Here is a 21896-nt window from a genome sequence, read left to right on the forward strand (position 1 = left end):
CTGTTTAGAAGTGCATGTTTCTTTACTGAAGTGACCTTTATAGTTCTGGTCTTTGCTCTTGCGTGCATCTGCGTGAGCAAGATAAAGACTAAATGATGCATTTTGTGGGAGAGTGGCGAAAAACTCTTAAATGCATCAAGTCCTGAGGAGGAAAAACTGTCAGTCTAGCTTGGGCTCTCAGAGAGATTGGTGTGATATCAGGCCTGTAATTACGCAGGGATGTGACTTGCCTTTCAAAGCAACAGGGGAGAATTGGTAGGAAGAGAAATGCGGTGGAAAAACGCTCTTTCTCTCCCATCTTGTCTGCTTTGAATTATTTAGTCGGTGCACAATGTTCACAAAGTAAAGTCATGTTAAACTGCATGTTGAATGAGATGCTGTTGGATTTGAAGTGTGTGCTGTTTTCCCTCTTATTGGTCTCCAGACAGGATCGTGGAGGTCATTAAACCTCTGCAGGGTCTGTTTGGGTTCTGCTGACCTTAGCGGGCCGCTTGGCGCAGGAGGAATTAGAATCAGAGGTCATTGATTTGCAGCGGTGCTCTGGAATATCTTCTCTCGCTGCGGGGATGCTGGTTTGTCCGATTTCATCTTTTATTTGTGGGTCAAACAGCCTCCGCGTGTTGCATGCATAGGTATGTTGCAGTTGGACTGTGATACATGTGATGTTCATCCCCATTTCCACTGAAATTGTGCTGGTTGGTTGGGGAAAAGTGCAAACATTACAGACCAAATATTAGTGAAACAGTAAGAAAATATAGATGAATGTGATCGTTTTGAGAATATGTTTGAGATGCTGATATGAGCCAGATGCTAAATGTGCTGGGAAATGAGCTCTGTCGAGGACAGTGATGATGGTATAAAACATCTGCTCAAACTGAACCCTTCCAAACTCCAAAACGTAACAGAATATGCTTTATTTTTTACTCTAATATCAGGAGAGTTTTATATTATGGCGACTGGTAGAGATCCATCCCTGTTAGATATACACTCACCTAAAGGATTATTAGGAACACCTGTTCAATTTCTCATTAATGCAATTATCTAATCAACCAATCACATGGCAGTTGCTTCAATGCATTTAGGGGTGTGGTCCTGGTCAAGACAATCTCCTGAACTCCAAACTGAATGTCAGAATGGGAAAGAAAGGAGATTCAAGCAATTTTGAGCGTGGCATGGTTGTTGGTGCCAGTCTGAGTATTTCACAATCTGCTCAGTTACTGGGATTTTCACGCACAACCATTTCTAGGGTTTACAAAGAATGGTGTGAAAAGGGAAAAACATCCAGTATGCGGCAGTCCTGTGGGAGAAAATGCCTTGTTGATGCTCGAGGTCAGAGGAGAATGGGCCGACTGATTCAAGCTGATAGAAGAGACACTTTGACTGAAATAACCACTCGTTACAACCGAGGTCTGCAGCAAAGCATTTGTGAAGCCACAACACACACAACCTTGAGGCGGATGAGCTACAACAGCAGAAGACCCCACCGGGTACCACTCATCTCCACTACAAATAGGAAAAAGAGGCGACAATTTGCAAGAGCTCACCAAAATTGGACAGTTGAAGACTGGAAAAATGTTGCCTGGTCTGATGAGTCTCGATTTCTGTTGAGACATTCAGATGGTAGAGTCAGAATTTGGCGTAAACAGAATGAGAACATGGATCCATCATGCCTTGTTACCAATGCCATGCCATCATGCCATGCCTGTGCAGGCTGGTGGTGGTGGTGTAATGGTGTGGGGGATGTTTTCTTGGCACACTTTAGGCCCCTTAGTGCCAATTGGGCATTGTTTAAATGCCACGGCCTACCTGAGCATTGTTTCTGACCATGTCCATCCCTTTATGACGACCATGTCCCCATCCTCTGATGGCTACTTCCAGCAGGATAATGCACCATGTCACAAAGCTCCAATCATTTCAAATTGGTTTCTTGAACATGACAATGAGTTCCTGTACTAAAATGGCCCCCACAGTCACCAGATCTCAACCCAATAGAGCATCTTTGGGATGTGGTGGAACGGGAGCTTCGTGCCCTGGATGTGCATCCCACAAATCTCCATCAACTGCAAGATGCTCTCCTATCAATATGGGCCAACATTTCTAAAGAATGCTTTCAGCACCTTGTTGAATCAATGCCACGTAGAATTAAGGCAGTTCTGAAGGCGAAAGGGGGTCAAACACAGTATTAGTATGGTGATCCTTTAGGTGAGTATAGATCCTAATATGTAATGATGATTGGCGAAACATTCATGCATTTCGGAGCCTGTTTTTCCAGCCTAGAATTTGTTGGATTTGTGAGGAACGGGGCCACCAAAAAGTCAAGAGCTTTTGAGCTACGACTCAGTCAAACGCTTCTGTTAAACCTGACATTAACTCACCAACATGGTGCAACGCATAAGAGCACATGGTTATTTAATCGGGGTCTCTCCTCCTGGCTGTCATTAGCATCCGCGAGGAAAGGTCAATGGTGTGCTTATTGTTTTATGAAGCTGAAGTCTGAAACCCTGTGGCTGCGGTAACACCGTTTCCAGAGTTTAATGAAGTGTTTGTGTTTTTGATAGAAATTGAACCAGTGATTTTGGAAAAGAAACCATTGGGGAATGCAATGAGGCTCACAGTCTCTTAATTTGGACCCATGACTTGTACCGTTTTCTGTGAGTTTCTAGAGGATTTGATATTGATGATAAGCCAGTTATGGGTTATTTATTGGTGTGCTGATGTAGCAGCTCTGATAGTGACTTTTCTCTTCTCGGAGTAATCAATGGCAGACGGTAAAGCCTGCATGTGTGTGTGTGTGTGTGTGTGTGTGTGTGTGTGTGTGTAAGCTGTTGGAGCTTTCTAATAGAGCTGTGGGTGTCTCTTCATTAATCAATGTCCAAACTGCACGCAGGATCTATCACATATAGACTAATGAAATCACTGCACACTGCGCCGCCGCCTCTGCTGTTGTTCCCCAACTCGCCTTCTTTTAATTGGCATTTGGCTCATTTTCCTCAACGTTTAATCAGCTCTGAAAGAGAGCGTCTCTTGAAGCGGCGCTCCATTGGTTCCTTCGCGAGTCTGACTGCGTTCGGTGGTGGTGTGTGTATGTGGAGGGATGCCAGTCGGGTTTTTGGACGCCGTCTGAGTGTTGATGCAGACGTTCTGTCAGATACTTTCTTTCTTTCTTTCTCCGTCTGTCTCTTGTCCTGTCAGAAACGGCAGCCTCAGCAATTGCAGTATATGAAGTCCACACATTTGGGATGTTTAAAACTGCATGTCTGTGGTGTAAGAATTAGCTAGTTCAATTATGTTGGCCAAATCATTAGAAACATCAAGAATCATTGATGAGGTAATTAGGGGCCAAGCACCGAAGGCAAGTGGGCACCTATTGTATCTGTTGGCGTTCTCATTATCATTCTTCCGTTTCTTCTTATTCTTCCACTCTGGAAGTCTATGGCAGCCCATAGAACCGCTTGCGGGAAAGTAATGAAATTTGGCACACATATAGAGGACCGTCTGCACTCATGTTTATGATAACTTTTGAACCGTAAATTCCTCGGCTCAAGACGATTCGAATGCACCCTATAGGTTGAGTACCGAACTCTGTACTTTTAAGGGCACCGAGCGAATTACGTCGGTACTACCGAGTACGGATTCACATTAAATCAATCGGTACCAAATCTCGGTACCTGAGAATATATCTGGTGATATAGACTAATGTCTGTGAATATTAAACCGCAAAAAGACGAATCGTATCCTATTTAAATACGAATCCTGCAGGTTTTTTTTATTTATTTACCTCACACACACACTCATTCACTATCACTTTGACGGTCGCATGTTTCCATCTCTGCCGTCTCATATGAGGACATAAACGCACAAACGTCATCTCCAGAGCCACTGAGAGTCACTTTATGAGCATTTTACCGTTTCATTTGAGAAAAAGTACCGTCATATCATAAACACACAGAAACTCAAAGCTCTTCACGGCAACCTGTCAAAATAAAAGTCTGGTTTATCTTGACTAATACATCACTGTTGTACAGTAGAATTTAGATACGTCTCAATTAATAATACTTACACTAATGTCATAACAATCAAAACTTAATTTTTTAAGTAATAAATTAAAACAATTCTGTTTTAATGTTTTAATTTTAACTGTATAAAGCTCAGTTGTGCAGCACTTTGTTTGACAAAAAAAGTTTAATTAAATTAAAAGATAAATTAAATTAATGTATTTTGTCTTAATTTGATTAGCAGAAAATACACAAAACATAATTTGTGGGAAATATTTTCATAGAAATGAAATTAAAAAGAAAAAAATAACAATATGGTTGTTTTTATTAATTAAATTAAGTAGCTAGTAGCCAACTATTTACTAGTAAATATTACAATATACAAACATCACAGACAATGGCAGACAGAGACATGGGCAGCTCTGGCATAATGTCAATAACACTTCTATAAACGACTTCCAGGTTCTTTATAGTTATTGATGTAAACATCCCTGAAGTAACGAAAAAAGGTAGCGTTGGTACCTTCAGACCATGCTGACAAAAAGTTATGAGTTAAAGTTATTAAAAGTATAATCGTTATTAAAAGTTAAAGTTATTAAAAGTATAATCGCGCAAACGATTTCAACAAAGTGCCTGACAAAATGAACATGTGGCTATATCTCTGCGACGCTTCAGCGTATTCTGACCAAACTTGGTGTGTGTTACGCAGTGCCACCTAGTGGTCAGGAGTTATGACATTTTTTGACATTATTGCTTATAACTCACAAAACTGGTCTCTTTAGATTTGGTGCAGCATGCCGAGGTCGAATGATACACAATTTTCCCATAACGGCCATTTTGGGTGTCGCCCCTTTTGAATTTTGCCGTAAAATGCTATATTTTACAAACACATTGGCATATCATTACGAAACTTGGTATGTGTCTTCGGCACCATGCCCTGAAGGTACCCAACGTTTAGTGCAGCGCTACCTTGTGATCAAAAGTTATAATGAAATTTCCAAAAATACTATTAACTTTTGATTAAATCTTTTTAACTCGTCCCGCTTGTTTGGTGCTCACCAGGGTTCAAATGGCAGCGTTCACACTTATTCAAATGAACCGCACTAACAGAGCAATCACACCAGAGTTCGTTTTAATCCAACCAAACAAACAAAAACTAGTAGCGTCTGAGGCCGAAGAGCAAAATAAGGTCCTCCCCAAAGCATATTTGTTTATTATTATTATTATTTTGCGATTTTATAATATATTTTATTTAAAATAATTCAATTTTAATAAATTTTTAATAGTCAATTAATTGTGGATGCTCATTTTCACTTAGCTTTTGAAGTTCTGTTATTTAATGCTTGCTTAATTTAAAACACTGTTATGACGCATGAAAAGCAACTTTTAAAGAAAAGGAATTATTTACTTTGAAATGTCTTTGGATGGCCAAATAAGTTCTCCAAACTCTTTAACAAGGACCACGATGAGCTGTGTTCATCTGCATGTGTGCAGGTTGATGTAGTAACAGTCGGTTGCGTCATTCAAGGCTGGCTCTGAGAGCGGTCCCTGGGGGCCGACAGTCGAGGGCCCCCCTCAGGAGGCCAAGAGGAGGTCCACGTCAGAGCTGTCAATTTGTGTTCCCTTGGAAAGAAACAACCTCGAGGCAACCTGTCGTTTGTGGTTTAGAAGGGGTGCTCCCAGTGGGACTCTCCTATTGGCTGATCTGAAGCTTCAGTCATCATTAGTGAGTTGCCATGGTAACGCAATTCCCACCTCCCATCCCTCACCAACTGCTGATGTCCCTGAGCAGAACCTGCGTTATAGTGTTATAGTCTTGCTATGCGCTTTCTGAAAAAGAAAAATTTTATAATGACGTGTGTCGTAATGAGGTGGGAGGGGCTTGTTTCATTGTAATTATAACATCATCATTTAGGCTTTTTCTTGCACAGTGAACAACAGCGAATATTAGTTTCTTTCCCCTTTCAAAAACGTTCCAATATACCAATGATGTAATGTTTTTTTGCGGGGGGATTACCTTACCATTTAAAGTATGACTGTATGTGAATATGGTAATGAGATTATTTTAAATATTCAAATTAGTGATTGGGTGTTCAATGACGGAATAATTCTTATTCTTTGTTATTTTTGTAAAGACTGTAGTTATCCAATTACCGTGGCTTACAAGCAACTCTATTCCTTCAAATCTTTAGAGATCAAAATATGAAGGTTATAGACCCACCTGGTAAAAACCCCATTAAATGAATTTGTCTCGATGTGAGTTTCGGTATTCTCAGCGCTCGCTGAAACAAATCAAGGAATTAGATGCAAAGTTCTTCTCTCAGGAATAAAGCCAATATTTGAGCAGACGTAGGTGAGACTTCAAAGACTTTCTTGTGTGCCCACCCAAGGAGAAAAAGATAAAGAGAGAGAATGAAAGAGAAACAGTTTTACACACTAACACCAGCATGTGTTTCCCCTGAGGCGAGCCGTGCGCCCTCGACTCGTTTCAACAGGTTGAGTTCTCATTCGCAAATACGAAAATCTAGACGCAAATGTTTGCCCCATGTGTTTTCAACAGCTTCTCGCATTGATATAGCACAAATAAACCTCGGTGCACAAGGGGGCGATAGAGTTTCCTTGAAACGTGCCATTAAACCTCATGCTGTTATTTATTCAGGTTGCAAATTATTAGGAATGTACTATAGAGATGTTACTATTTTAATGTTTTAGAAAGAAGTCTCTTTTGCTCACCAAGCCTGCATTTATTTGATCAGAAATACAGTAATATTGTGAAATATCATTGCAATTTAAAATAATGGTTTTATATTTAATATATAGTAAAAATGTAATGTATTCCTGTGATCAAAGCTGTATTTTCAGCATCATTACTCCAGTCTTCAGTGTCACATGACCCTTCAGAAATCATTCTAATATGAGGATTATTATCAATGTTGGAAACTGTTGTGCTGCGTCATATTTTTTGGAACCGGTGATACTTTTTTCAGGATTTTTTGATGAATAAAAAGTTAAAAAGAACAGCATTTATTCAAAATAGAAATATTTTCTAACGATATAAATTTTAACTATCACTTTAAATCAATTTAACACGTCCTTGTTTGAAAAACAAAAAGTATCACCGGTTCCAAGAAAAATATGAACTGTTTCCAACATTGATAATAATCATCATATGAGAATGATTTCTGAAGGGTCATGTGACTCTGAAGACTGGTGTAATGATGCTGAAAATACAGCTTTGATCGCAGAAATAAATTATATTTTAAAGTATATTGAAATAGGATAGCATTATTTAAAATTGTAATAATATTTCACAATATTACTGTTTTTATTGTATTTTTTATCAAATAAATGCGGCCTTGGTGAGCAGAAGACATTAAAAAATAGCAGAAATGGCTGAAAACGTTTTTTAAAAAAGCAATGTTTCCAAACTTTTTATTTTATTTAGCAATAATATATAATTTAAAATTGTTTAAAAATATATATATATTTAATATTGCATGCTCATTTTTTTTTTTTTTTACATTTATCTTTGCCAATATTTAATGCTCACTAAAATTGTATATTTGAAAACACTTATAATAATTTAATAAAACTGTTCAATATAATGTAAAACTATTTCAAAATGCATTTACTCTACTGGTCAAAAGTTTGGAGTCATTAATATATGCGTTTTTTTTTTTAAAGAAGTTTTTTTCTGCTCACCAAGGCCGCATTTATTTGATCAAAAATACAGTAAAACATACATATTGTGAAATATTACAATTCAAAATAATAGTTTTCTATGTGAAATATACAGTCAAACCAAAATGTATTATTTTCTCACATCATCACAGTTTATTCACTATAGTTTAGAAAACGGTAATAAAATATGACAAGAACTCAAATTCAAACACAAATTCATCGTGATAATGTCAGATAACTTTGATAGAAAGGGATGTAATGGATTACAATCAACCAATCAGCTGCTAGATTTAACTACACAATTAGGCCAATTTAGCTCAAGCTTCATTTTGTTCAGTCTGTGGGGTCAAAGATCGCATTAGCAAATAAAGAGAAAACACTTCAGCAAAACATGCTCAAGTCAAAGTGTCTGAATCATTTTGTGCACAAATTGTATTTTATTTTATCACTCTTTATTTTGCTGTCCTCACTTACATCTATAGTGGTCCTGCACACACACTAGTGAAACATTATATCTGGTGTCTGAATCATTTTTGGTTTGCCTGATCAAAGCTGAATGTGTCACATGATCCTTCAGAAATCATTTGCTGAAATAATTTCTTCTTCTTATCAATGTTGTATTGAGGGTGTTTGAGAGATGCAAAGCAATCGAACCGCCCTCTGTAGTAGGGCTGAACGATACATCGAATTTTCATCGTCATCGCGATATGAACTCGCGCAATGAACACATCGCAACAGAAAGCCTGATACGATGAATAAGGGAAAACAGTTTACATGCGCCAATCTGAGTAACGTATTCTGAATACTTGGATTACTTCCACATTGAATTGCATTTTATAAGTGTAGGAATGCGGCCATCAAATCCTGCTTAAATTATAAAATATTTAGCTAACGTCAAACGGTAAATCAGCGCATAGGAGAATGTAAAGTTGCACGTCAACTAAGCAGGAGCACTGGCGGTGGTCGGCCAAAACACTTTTTTTTTTGTATGTGAAGCTGTTTTACGTGAATATTATGACACGAGTGAAGCACAACTTTATTTACAAAATAAATAATAGGTTCGCAGTTAAATGTTATATCACAGCCATGGAAACAAGGATTCACGCCGATCGAGAGAGGCTTTATGTGGTGAGCTAAATTTAAGTTTGCTTGCGTTTTGCGATCTGGTCACACGATTTTCCATGAATTTAACAATAGGCTTACTCCATTTTATTCTACTGGACATGGAATCTCTTATTTATTTCCCAAATCCTCATTTACGTCTGTCACAGGGGATACGTTTGATTCCATGTTTGATGTATTTACAAGTAGGCTATATTCGCATCATTTACTGTGGTAAAGTAGAAAACGGAGTAGGACAGATACATTTTACTTCAAACTTTACTTTATTTAACACAGTTTGTGCTTGCTATTTGACTTGGTCAAGTTTATGTGTATAGCGCATTCCACGCCGGAGATTTTTAGTTTCGCTTTCTCTCACAGCGCATAATCAAACAAAGCCTAAGTTCTTGACCCTGCGGAAGATAATTTCGTTCTTCACATTTTACTACAAGCAGCCGATCAGTTTTGGAACATCGGGAGAAAACATGAAGATATTAGAAAACGATGCGTCTTTCCTGCTCGTGTCATCCCTTTCAGCGCAAAGGCATATGACGCACGTCAATGGGGAAATATAAACACATTTTTTCTTTAACTAATATTTAACTTATATTATTTATATTTCGATTATTTACAGATATTTATGTCAGCTGTAGTATGTTGTTTCACTGACCGAAGTAGGCCTACTAAAATAAACACGCATGTTTGAGCCTTATATTTTTTATTTTCAAAATGTAGGCTATTTAATTGAGGTACTCAATCTCAATTAAACTGAGTACCTCAATTAAATAGCCTACATTTTGAAAATAAAAAATATAAACGAGTAATATATTTAACAAATATATAATGAATTTATATATATAATATAGCCAAAAATATATATATATATGGGCCTAGGCGTGTGTGCGTGTGTATCCACCACCGCACAGTTGCACTGCCATGTTATATTTCGTTCTCCCTTCTCTTTTTTTCTTTAATATGAAATGCTGTTTGAATTTCCAAGATAGAAACGCATTCTTGCCCTGGCTCTGTAGTTCTGGCTCCATCTCTACCTCTAGCTCCCGCTGCTCCTCTTCCGACTGATCACGCAAACCGTGCATTTTTTCGTTTTCATATTAGGGCGTTCTGAGAAATGCATTGAGTTGCCTTAATTTATTTAGAGAGTAAATAAACTCATGAAACAGAAAAGTATCGTTAATGTTATCCACTGATTTCAACAATGTACTACTGTATTCTAAATATCAACTATTTAAATTGTAACTGTAACTGAATACAGTTACTCATAATATGTATTCTGAATACGTGATGCCGGTACATGTATTCCGTTACTGCCCAACCCTGAACACGACCTATTAACCCTCAGAGCCCGACGGCATCGCCCACGACGTCACACGGCACCTCCGATAAATATCTATATTTCATGAAACTTTTATCGATTTTCTTACCGTTTTTTCCAGCAGAAAGCTAACGAGCTAGCCATCACGGGGGTGTCTTTGGTGTCTTTGTAGCCTTTACAGAAGGTTTTCTATCCAGCCTGGAACATATGCATCTTTTTGGAGTTGTTCAGCAATAAATCAAAACGCTTACATCCAAGATATATCCACTTGATGTCCATAATTTATACATTTTCCGTCATTTTTGCCGCTAGCGCGATGCTAGCTGCCATTTTGGATGAGGGTTTGACCAATGACAGGCTGATCCGTCATCCACATTGGTGTGCGTCATTACGCATGAACCACAGCTCTGTTATTGTGGAGAGATAGAGACTCACGGCTAGTATTGAGGAGATAGAGAGAGAGACGCGCTGCAGTTTTGAGTAGTTTTGTGGAGAAAGTTTGAGGAGAAGTTCCTGATAGGAACTGTTTTGAGGCTTGGCACCAGTAAATATCCAAAATCCAAAGAGGCCAAAAGCGCCTGGACTTTTTTGGAAAAATGTAAATAGTTTTGGTTCTGTATAAGTTATCATGTTTATTCCTGAGTTCCAGGACTCCAAAGACTTGAACAAACTGTTTTCCAGAGGAAATATGCTTAGCTTTTATTTATTTGTGTGTGTTTTCAATAAATATTTGAGTGATTCAATTTCCGTTTTATGTTTTCATTTGTCTTTATGGTCCCATAACTTATTTTACATTCAGGTGACATCAATGCAACACAAATATACTGACAGTGCAACTTGTCTTGAAAAAAAAGAGGTGTGTCAATTGTCTGTGCACAACAGGGTTGATGTTTTACAAGCTTTTTTAGTACATAACACCAGGCGGAAAATTAATTGTAAAAATACCCTTAGGTCTTAAAGGGTTAAAGCACTAAGACATGGGAACAGTATAGCTAACATTCACATTTGAATATTTATCGCAAGTCATATCCTCATCGCAATTTAAACAATGTTATCGCACATCGCAACTTTTCCTCATATCGTGCAGCCCTACTCTGTAGCTTTTTTTGTTCATTCGATCTTTGAATCTTCCATTGTTTCGGAGATCCTCCACGATACCCTTGTCTCCCTGAGGACAGCCCGAGAGATTAATTGATTCCAGAACTATTATTTGTCATCATTACCCTCCATTTCCTGTTGCCATTGCCCCTTTGTCTCCAGATGAGTGTGGAATTACTGCTTGAGAGGGCCGTTTTGCAGTGCTTTTTTTCGTATTGGCCTGTTATGTAGGGAGCTAATGGCGTGTAGAATCAATTCCTGCTTGGCCCCGGTCCCTCGCTGGAAGCTGGATAGAAGTTTTGCGGACGCCTCTTTCGTTTAGGGCACGGGGATGTGTTTCGGATTTCGTTTCGGGTTGAAAAACAACGTTTTAAGGGGGTGCAGGGAGGGCAGAAAACAAGTTTCTGGATTTAGACGGACTGTTCGTCTGCAAACTTGTGGTGAATGTATTCGTTTCAGACCACAGGTTTGAACTAAAGGTGAAAGAATCCGAAAGTCGTTTCCAAATTGCTGTAGACCAGAACGTTTCACACCGAGGCTCGTGGTGGTGTTGTTTTTCCACTGCCAGAGTTCATGGAGTCGTACAGTCTTTTGGAAACAAACAGGAGGGAAAGTTGGTTGAACTTCAGCAGGCGTGGGGCAATTGCTTCGCATCAGATTTCACACTGTTGAGCCTTCGCCACGTTTGCTTGTAACAGTGGGGCTTTATTATTGTAATTTGATTAATGGCAAAGTCTTTGTCGGAGCCTCCCTCAATAGCGCCATTGTGTCAATGGACCAGAAGTGACTTCCCCCTCCTGCTGGGTCTTGAAAACTGCTGAAACCGTCTCTCTTTGGAGGGGAAAATAATTTGACAGGCCCCTCTGAGGACTCCCATAATGCCCCCCGTGGGCCCGGCTGCTTGTTCTCACTCGTGTGAGTGATGAAAGAGTGGAGCGCTAAGAATCAGCCCTCATTGTCTTGCCATAATCAATTACCGTACGGCAAACGCTCCCTCTAGACCAGTGTCATCGCCTCCATCGAGATGAGCTGCAGTAAATATAGTCTTGTAAAACAAAATGTTTTGTTGACAGTTTTTTTGTTGTTGTTGCAATTTGCATCTGAGCCATTCGTAAAGGAACACGCCACTATTTTTGAAAATAGGCTCATTTTCCGTCTCCCCTAGAGTTAAAGAGTTGAGTTTTACCGTTTTCCAATCCATTCAGCCGATCTCCGGGTCTGCACTTTTAGCATAGCTATAATATAATATAATATAATATAATATAATATAATATAATATAATATAATATAATATAATATAATATAATATAATATAATATAATATAATATAATATAATATAATATAATATAATATAATTAATATAATATAATATAATATAATATATATGGCAAAAATATATTATATTTAATTTAAATTACATTTAATATAAATATATATATATATATATATATATATATATATATATATATATATATATATATATATATAAATATAAATATAAATATAAATATAAATATAAATATAAATATAAATATATATATATTAGGGCTGTCAAAAGATTAATCGCGATTAATCGCATCCAAAATAAAAGTTTGTGTTTACATAATATGTGTGTGTACTCTGTTAATTATTATTTATATATAAATACACACACAAGCATGTATATATTTAAGAAAAATATATTATTTTTATATATAAAACATTTATATATTTATATATATATATATATATATATTATAGATAAATGTATATACAGTATATACATGCAAATATTTCTTAAATAAATACATGAATGTGTGTGTATTTGTATATAAATAATAATTAACAGAGTACACACACATATATTATGTAAACACAAACTTTTATTTTGGATGCGATTGATCGTGATTAATCTTTTGACAGCCCTAATATATATATATATATATATATATATATATATGGCAAAAATATATTATATTTAATTTAAATTACATTTAATATATATATATATATATATATATATATATATATATATATATATATATATATATATATATATATATATATATATATATATATATATATATATATATATATATATATATATATATATATATATATATATATATATTTAAATGTAATTTAAATTAAATATAATATATTTTTGCCATATATATATATATATATATAAATTAAATGTACATTATATGAATGTGTATGTGTGTTTATATATATATAATATCTTATTATTATTATTATTATTATTATTATTATTATAAGTTATATATATATATATATCTTTGTATTTGGTTTATTTGTCCTTATTTCTTGAGACTTATTCAGAAAACTTTAGTGTTTTTAAATTATGTATAAATAAACAATATATATTATATATAAATATATATATACAATTTTTAATAGAAAAAATAATTTTAATATATAATTGGAACATGTCATACATTACAATTTCATGTTTACTTTAGAATGTTTATTTCTGTATAATTCTGTTCAGACAACGTCAGTGTTTTCTGTAGCTGGGTTTAAGATAAATTATGTCCATATCAGAAAATGATGGAAATGATAAAGGAGCTTAAAGGCCTGAGGTGGGATTTTTATATATTCAGGGTTTTCATACATACCTATTGTTGTTCTGACGCTTTCTGAAAATGTAATTAAATATATTATGCGTTGAAATACCCCTTGAGGCCGAGATCCCCCATAAGGTAACTGAATTATCTGATTGGGTCGGCGGTTGAGGCAAGGCTTTGTATAATTTATAATCCGTCAGCTGTTTGAAAATAAATGTCCATTTCTGACAAAAATGGATGCTATTTTAGTGCCTAAAGAAGGAAAATGTGCTTTGTGAGTTTATTGTGTGCCTGATGTTGTGTCTGTCTTCAACAATTAAGTAAATAGTTAAATGAAATCAAACTGAAGCTCATGAATTACCCATAAGGTAATTGAATTAGATGATTGGGTCCAATCAATATATCGTCCTTGATTCTGAATGTATTGTGTTCTCGGTGTGACCAGTAGGTGTGGAAATGGATTGTGGGATTTGTGTGCCCTCTGGGATGCTCAATTTCCATGTTTTATGAGGTAGAAATGCACTCCTGAGGGAGGAACCCCAATCCACCCAGATGAGCCCCACTTTTATTGCTGTGAAGCGGCCCACCTGTCATGCACACGGGTCTTATGGAGATGGATTACATGTGCCGCTTCTCTCTGTAATCTTGAGTCACAGCGTGAGGTTAAGTGTCCTAACATGCTAATGCCTCACAGAAAGGGACGGGGCGGGAACAATGTGATTGGCTGAGGAGTGTGAAGAAGTGAGGAGCAGCTATTGATTACCTGTTGAGAGCTAATGAGCACTTTGTTTGAGGTCTAACTTTGCTTTCAGCATTAGAAACCCTCAACGCACCTGATGCTTGCGAGTGTTTGTTCACGGAGCAAATTCTGATTGATCTGAAGCGTTTGAAAGCGCCAGGTAGAAATGAAAAGAGAAGTTGCCTTTGGAAGATGAAAAGACAAAGAGGAAAACACAGATGAAAGCACACACTCTCTAATTCTGATTCCAGTTGGTTTACGTGAATGTAAAGTGAAGGGAGGAAATACAATTGAAGCTGCGGAAGGTGTGTGTGTGTGTGTGTGTGTGTGTGTGTGTGTGTGTGTGTGTGTGTGTGTGTGTGTGTGTGTGTGTGTGTGTGTGTGTGTGTGTGTGTGTGTGTGTGTGTGTGTGTGTGTGTGTGTGTGTGTGTGTGTGTGTGTGTGTGTGTGTGTGTGTGTGTGTGTGTGTGTGTGTGTGTGTGTGTGTGCAAAGCTACTAGAATATAAATACGATGGCTTTTGTTCTTTAGCGGTCAAGAAGGAATGACCACCAGCGTCCGACAGTAAGGTCAGTGGGAATCGGGATGTTTTAATGTATGTAATTCAATGCTGTCAAAGCTTAAATGTGACTCAAACGTTCTCCATTATAGTTTAATGTGCAGAGATAACTAAATGAGCCGCTTTATGGATTCTTTCTGAAACATTGAGCCTCATTCACTAATTTTATGTGTTTCACATGCTTTCGTGCGCAGAAAGATTCTCCCACTGGATTAAAGCAAAGTGTGCCGTTCTCAAAACCAGTTAAAACACAATAAATATGTTTAATACAGGCCTGGACTATATTTAATCGTGTTAATGCATTCGACGTGCAATATTTCCATAGTTTTATTTTATTCTGGTTTACTTCAAAAATAATACTTTTTTGTCATTTTAATGATATATATTTTATCATGTAAAATAAGCTTCCTTTTTTTTCTACTGGGAGTATATGATTTATTTATTTTTTGTTTTTGTCAGGTCATGTTTTTTTCTCTTAGAAATAATATTTTCATTTCTAATAAAAGTATGTGCCAAATTTTAATTTGCATGTTGGGTGCATGTTATATCGTCCATCATATCGGTATTGGCTGATATATGTTTTATAGTGTTATCATTATCACATTTTTCTTTTTAATAATGCATATCACGTAAAATTACTTTTTTTGTTTCTACTGGGATTATGTGATTTTTTTTTTATTTTATTATTATTATTTTTTCATGTTTTTTTTCTTAGAAATAATATCTCCATTTCTAAAAAGGAATAATAAAAAAAGGTTGTTTTTAAAGCCCTTTGCAGTATGTGATTTTAATTTTATTTATTTATTTTGGGGGTGCACGATATAGCGTCCACCATATCGGTACCGGTCGATATATGTTAATTTTTGATGTTATCGTTTTTGGCCCAATAAGACAATTTGCCTGATACATTAAAGCCAATGAATATTGTATTATTTCCTTCAGCTGAGACGCTTCAGAAATGTAACGGAGGTCAGCTAGTAGTCGCTGTGTGAGTAAACCTCACTCCTCTGATCTCAAGAGACGCTCTAGTGACTGACGCTAGAGGTTGTAGCCTTTAGCCTCCTTATTAGAGCGTCCGACTCTCATGCAGACGGACCCGGAAAATATGGTTCAGTGCAGCATGTGCTGCTCATTTAGGCTACATAACATTATAATGAGAACTAGAGGTCGACCGATAGTGGATTTTACTGATACCGATAACTAGGTTGGACCGCACTTGCCAATAACCGATTAATCGACCGATAGTTTTTAAAATGGATACTGGATAAAAAAAAACATAATTAAAACAGTGCTGAACTTTGAAAATGTGCTAAATTAAAAACATATAAATATGAATATTAAAATGAGAAGTTCTAACATTTAAACATTAAAATATTACAGGTCAAATTTGTTTCTTTACCTACCTAGAAACATGCATGTACATTTCATAGGTAACACTATGCAAGTCCCTATGCATCAAGGATGTATTAGCTTACATGAACTATATGCATAATGCATACATTTTTACAGCATGTATTAATATGAGCAATACAATTGTACCTTCATGTATCATTCATGTTAGTTCATAGTGCATTAACCAAGGTTAACAGATAAAAATTCAAACAATTTAATGTTGAAATTAACATACTAATAATGAACAATACTTCCACAGCATTTATTAACCTTAGTCAATGTTACAAATGGGATTGTAGTGTTACCATTTCATTCAAATCCAAACAGTCTGCTTTTTTAGAAGGCAATTATATAATAAAAAACAAATGGATTTCTGCTTTGTTTATGTTTCAGTCGGCAGCATGATGATACAGTTTGCGGTCTCACATCATACATTTTATAAATGCAACATTTGGGTCGGACTTGCGTGTGTTTTTATCACATTGTTTTAACTGTTTGAGGTAACGTTACTGCTATTAGCGTCCTTTCAGCCTCGTCGACAAACATACACACTGCTGTTCTTTACCTGTTAATGCAGCATCTAGTCAAGAAATGAATGACTTTATAATGATTTGGCAACAAGTACTGTAGTGCTCTGTATTCATACCGTTTCGCAGGCGTGTTTTAAACATCTGAAGTGTCAGCGCTCTCTGTGCAGTGTGTGTTCTCCGGTCAGTGCGCAGCCTCACATGCTAATGTAAACAACACACCTGAGGGTTTTTTTTCGCCTCTAGAGGCCGCTCTCGTGCTATATCATGCCAGCAGACCCTTCTCAGAGCTCTTGTACAGTTTAATAACAGCGCACACGTCTCAGCCGCTCCAGCAACGGACGCAACACGGAAAACTATCGGTGAGGAGTTTTACCGATAACCGATTGTTCCACCAATCAACTATCAGTGCCGATTAATCGGCAAAACCCATGAATCCGTCGACCTCTAATGAGAACATCATAATTGTGTGCTTGAGTGATGGCTTTTACAACCTTTTTACTAACAAGCATGTAGTTATTTTTTTATTTTATTTTTATTTTTTTATATATAATTCTCAGTTAATATCAGACAAATACAAATATGGGAAATATATTGACTATTAAAGTCTAACATCACAAATTCAAGTCAATTAGACTATTACTCATTTTGAATCATATAGCACAAACACATATATATATATATGTATGTATGTATATGTATGTATGTATGTATGTGTGTGTGTGTGTGTGTGTGTGTGTGTGTGTGAGTGTGTGTGATATGTTTTTGTATAGGTGCTATAGGCCTATAAGCTATGTTACAAAGAAAAAACTGATTTTTATTCATTAATATCACAAGGACAAAAAAAATTATATAACAACTCAATAGAGAAAAATAAAATACAGTTGATTAAAAATGAGTAATAGTCTAATTGACTTGAATTTGTGATGTTAGACTTGAATAGTCAATATATTTCCCATATTTGTATATGTCTGATATTAACTGAGAATTATATATTAAAAAATAAAAATAACTTCGTGCTTGTTAGTAAAAGGTTGTGAACTAGTGTTCAATACGGTGACAAGTCATGTGGCAAAAGAACGAATGACTCAAATGTCAAACCCGAAAGACTCGAAAGAACTAATCTTTTCTGTTTCCGCTACTGACAGCATAGACTCTATGGGACTGACAGGAAGAATGAAAGACTCAAACCCGAACTCGAGACTCGAAAGATGAACTAATCATTTTTGTTGTTTCCAGTACAGATTCAGCGTAATGCGCATGCGCGGTTTGAACACAAAATGAACGAATCGCTCTCTGAGACAACTCGGTAGTCCCGAGTCATATTAAAGATTCGTTCAAAATGAACGGCACATCACTACTTTTAATGGCGAGACTTTGTATTGGCCAAATTTTTAATATCGGTGCATCCCTAAATGTATTTATTTGGTGTGTATGTGTGGTGTTAGAATAAGTTGTGTATATGAGCATAATATGATTTCTGCATGAAAATGCCACTAGAGGCACCTTTTAAATTCTGCTAATTGATGAATTGTCTACTTTTGTAGTTAATTTTCTTGGCTCTGTAATTGTTAGCAGGCTGTGGATGTTAATGGCCACAGACCCACGATGGACCCTCGAGACTGCGAATGGGCAAATCCTCGCCTGTAACGCCAGCTCAAGCGTCACCGTGCTTCCTTTCACGCTCATCTACGCTTCGCCACCATCTCTCGGCCTCTTAAGCGTGGCACTCATGCACATTCCCACAATGCAACAAGCTGTAAAACGGAAGCTTGTCACGGTCTGTTAAACGGAGAAAGGAAATACGTGACACTTAAACCGATTTCCTTAATTTTGTTTTTGTATCTCTGCCGCTTTTCCTTCCCAGCCGTTCTAGGCCACTTCTCGTTCTCTTCAGTCTTTGTGTGTGTCAGTATCTCTCTCTTCTCCTCTCATTCACTAGTATGCCATTTCCCTGGAGAGCCCTTGCCCCTTTCTGAGAGGTCTCGCTGACTGAGGCGGTTTTGAAGTGGCTTTTCCTCAAAGTGTGCAGACTAAGGCTAACAGCTTATACTTATCAACCCAACAGCCTCATTTTCTGGCTGTCCCGGGGCTTCTGGGTCAAGGATGCATCACTGTTGCCCTCCAACAGCAATTTTGGACTCCATCCGATTACTCACAGCCAGCCTGTGACAAACATCCAAAACCACAAACGGGGGCACATTTGGCCACGTTAGTCCAAATGTTTTCCAGCTGGCTTCTTTACAGTTAGCATGCAACTGTGGCTTTCCTATGCGTTGCATGGGCTTATTTTAGATTGAGAAGTTTGCATGGCAAGTTTTAGTGGTGCCAAACTGTGACTCCTTTAGTGTTGGAGCTCGTTGTAAAGGCTTCATTGTTTAATGTTAGAAATGAAATTGAGCCAATTATATATCGTCATTAAAGTAGCTAATCTGTGAATGGTTTTATGACATAAATGTAATTATGTGCTGTTTGGATCTGTTTCTCAGGTACCATTTTTATGAAGACATATTTTTAGTACCAAATTAGCCAGCATGACAAACAAGCATCTTCCGTCTCGGATTATGTATTTGGTGCTTTGTGTCGAACAGGAGAGGCTTGTCATTTCCTGCGTAATTAAAGTACGAAGCGGCTTGCTACGTTACGCGAAGTCTTGCCGTAATTGTTTTCGCACAACACCACCGGTGCAGATAATTGGCCATTAGTGCTGTCTGAACAATGCGGGTTGGTGGCTGAACACTGTTATGTTTTTTAATTATACGTCACTGTGATCGTCAAGCAATTATGTTGGTTTATAAGTTTTCCCTGAGGTATTTTTGCTTGGCGGAAAGGTGAGGGTCCAGAATGAAAATCACTTATCCAACAAAAGAACATGATGGAGCTGTAATCTTGTGTTTTTGAGAGCATAATTTCTAAATTTATGTTGGTTTATTATTGCATGCAATTGGTGTTGATTTGAAGACCTGGTCCCGTATTCATAAAGATTGTCCTCTCAGAAAACTCATCATTTAGCTTAAAAACTTTTACTTAGGAGTCTTAGCTTAAGAGCTATTCGGGACCGATCTGAGAGCAACTCTGAGCAAGGAAAATACAAAAACTTTTATCTTAGTGAAGAGGCGGGGCTAACCCCGTTGCTACGTATGACACAGTCTTTTGAAGACTGTGATTGGTTGGTTGTCCAAAAAGGGGAAAAAAGGAGCGCTTTTAAGTATAGGGTCTATTCTAAGCCTTCACTTTGAAATTACAAGGGCAAATTGTCCTATTTTACCGTTCTCACTCTCTCACACACACACACACACACACACACACACACACACACACACACACACACACACGCATGTTTGTTTTTGTGAAATATGAGGACATTCCATAGGCGTAATGGTTTTTATGCCGTACAAACCGTATTTTCTATCCCCTTACACTGCCCCTGCCCCTAAACCTACCCATCACACACACACACACACACACACACACACACACACACACACACACACACACACACACACACACACACACACACACACACACACACACACACACACACACACACACACACACACTTCCCCTGCCCCTAAACCTACCCATCACAGGAAACTGCACAGTTCACTTTCTGTGAAAAAAAACTCATTCTGTGTGATTTATAAGCATTTTGAAAAGTGAGGACATGGGGAACGTCCTCATATTTCACTCTCTTTTTGTAATACCCATGTCATAGCCATGTCATTATACACATTAGTGTCCTGATATTTCACAAAAACATGCCCACACTCACACATTATATATATGTATATAAATCCTTTTATCATTTACCATGCTGTTAATTTTCTATAAGGTATTTGATTGGCTTAGAATTGTTCCACTTTTTCCAATTACACTGATTGCTGACCTGTCTATTTAATTGGTGGTTTGAAAGTTGGGTTTAATGCAACAAACATGATCCCTGCACAATCTAATCTATAGCGTCTTAAGTCACTGTCATCCATTTTCTCCGCTGCTAAAGAAACTCTTAAGCCTCATAAAAGTCCTTGTCCGTGCTCCTAACAAATTTGATCTTAAGACCTCTTTTAAGGGTTAAGATGCTTTCTCAATTACTTTTTTCTTTACTAGAATTATTTAGTTAATTTTAAGAGTAAACACCCACATTTCAAAGAATTTTCTTAGAATTTTGTCCCTAGGAGCTACTCTTTGCATTAAGATTCTTTATGAATACGGGCCCTGATTTTCAGTTGGACATGCTACTCTCAGATAGTCTGTAAATCCTGTAACGCTTTCTTCTCTCTGTCCTCAGGTTCTGACATTCAAGGCTTCACCCCGTTCAGGTTCTCGGTTGAACCCGTCGACACGCTGGCCGTTCGCGGCCTCCCCGCCGTTCTCAACTGCTCTGCCGATAGCGACGCTCCGGTGAGGGTGGAATGGAAGAAAGATGGGACGTTCCTGAACCTGGTGGCGGACGACCGGAAGCGTCAGCTGGCGGACGGCTCTTTGCTCATCAGTACGGTGGTCCACTCCAAACACAATAAGCCTGATGAGGGGGTGTACCAGTGTGTGGCCACCATCGACAATCTGGGTACCATCAGCAGCCGAACCGCACGACTCACAGTGGCAGGTATGAAAATGAAGTTCACCTCTTAACCCTGTAAAGCTGTTTCATATTTGATAGACACATTGCAGCGGCCTCTAAATGATCAATGTAATCTCAACTTTGCTGGAAAACCTGTTGCACAATCTACATGCCCTGTCGTCTGATTGGTAGTTTAGGTTGTTTGAACGTCGTGGTTCGCATGTCACGCGATATTGAAGAAAAGTGTGATATGCAATTATAATGTGATAATGTACAAAACAGAAATTGAATTGTAAAATGTAAAAATTCAACTGCTACGTCCTCCCTGTATGAATTAAATAAA

At 37.2% G+C, this 21896-nt stretch overlaps 1 protein-coding gene across 1 annotated transcript in view; it reads left to right on the forward strand.

The window, feature by feature from the left end:
- Window positions 1-21896, forward strand: part of neo1b (neogenin 1b) — a gene marked incomplete at its 5' end in the record, with an annotated part of 223526 nt that overhangs the window by 56204 nt on the left and 145426 nt on the right. The window contains one exon of the mRNA XM_079809544.1: window positions 21281-21598. Coding sequence (XP_079665670.1) covers window positions 21281-21598 — 318 coding nt within the window. The remainder of the gene's footprint in view (window positions 1-21280; window positions 21599-21896) is intronic.

Source organism: Gobio gobio (genome assembly GCF_949357685.1).
Source record: "Gobio gobio genome assembly, chromosome: 25".
NCBI lineage: Eukaryota > Metazoa > Chordata > Actinopteri > Cypriniformes > Gobionidae > Gobio > Gobio gobio.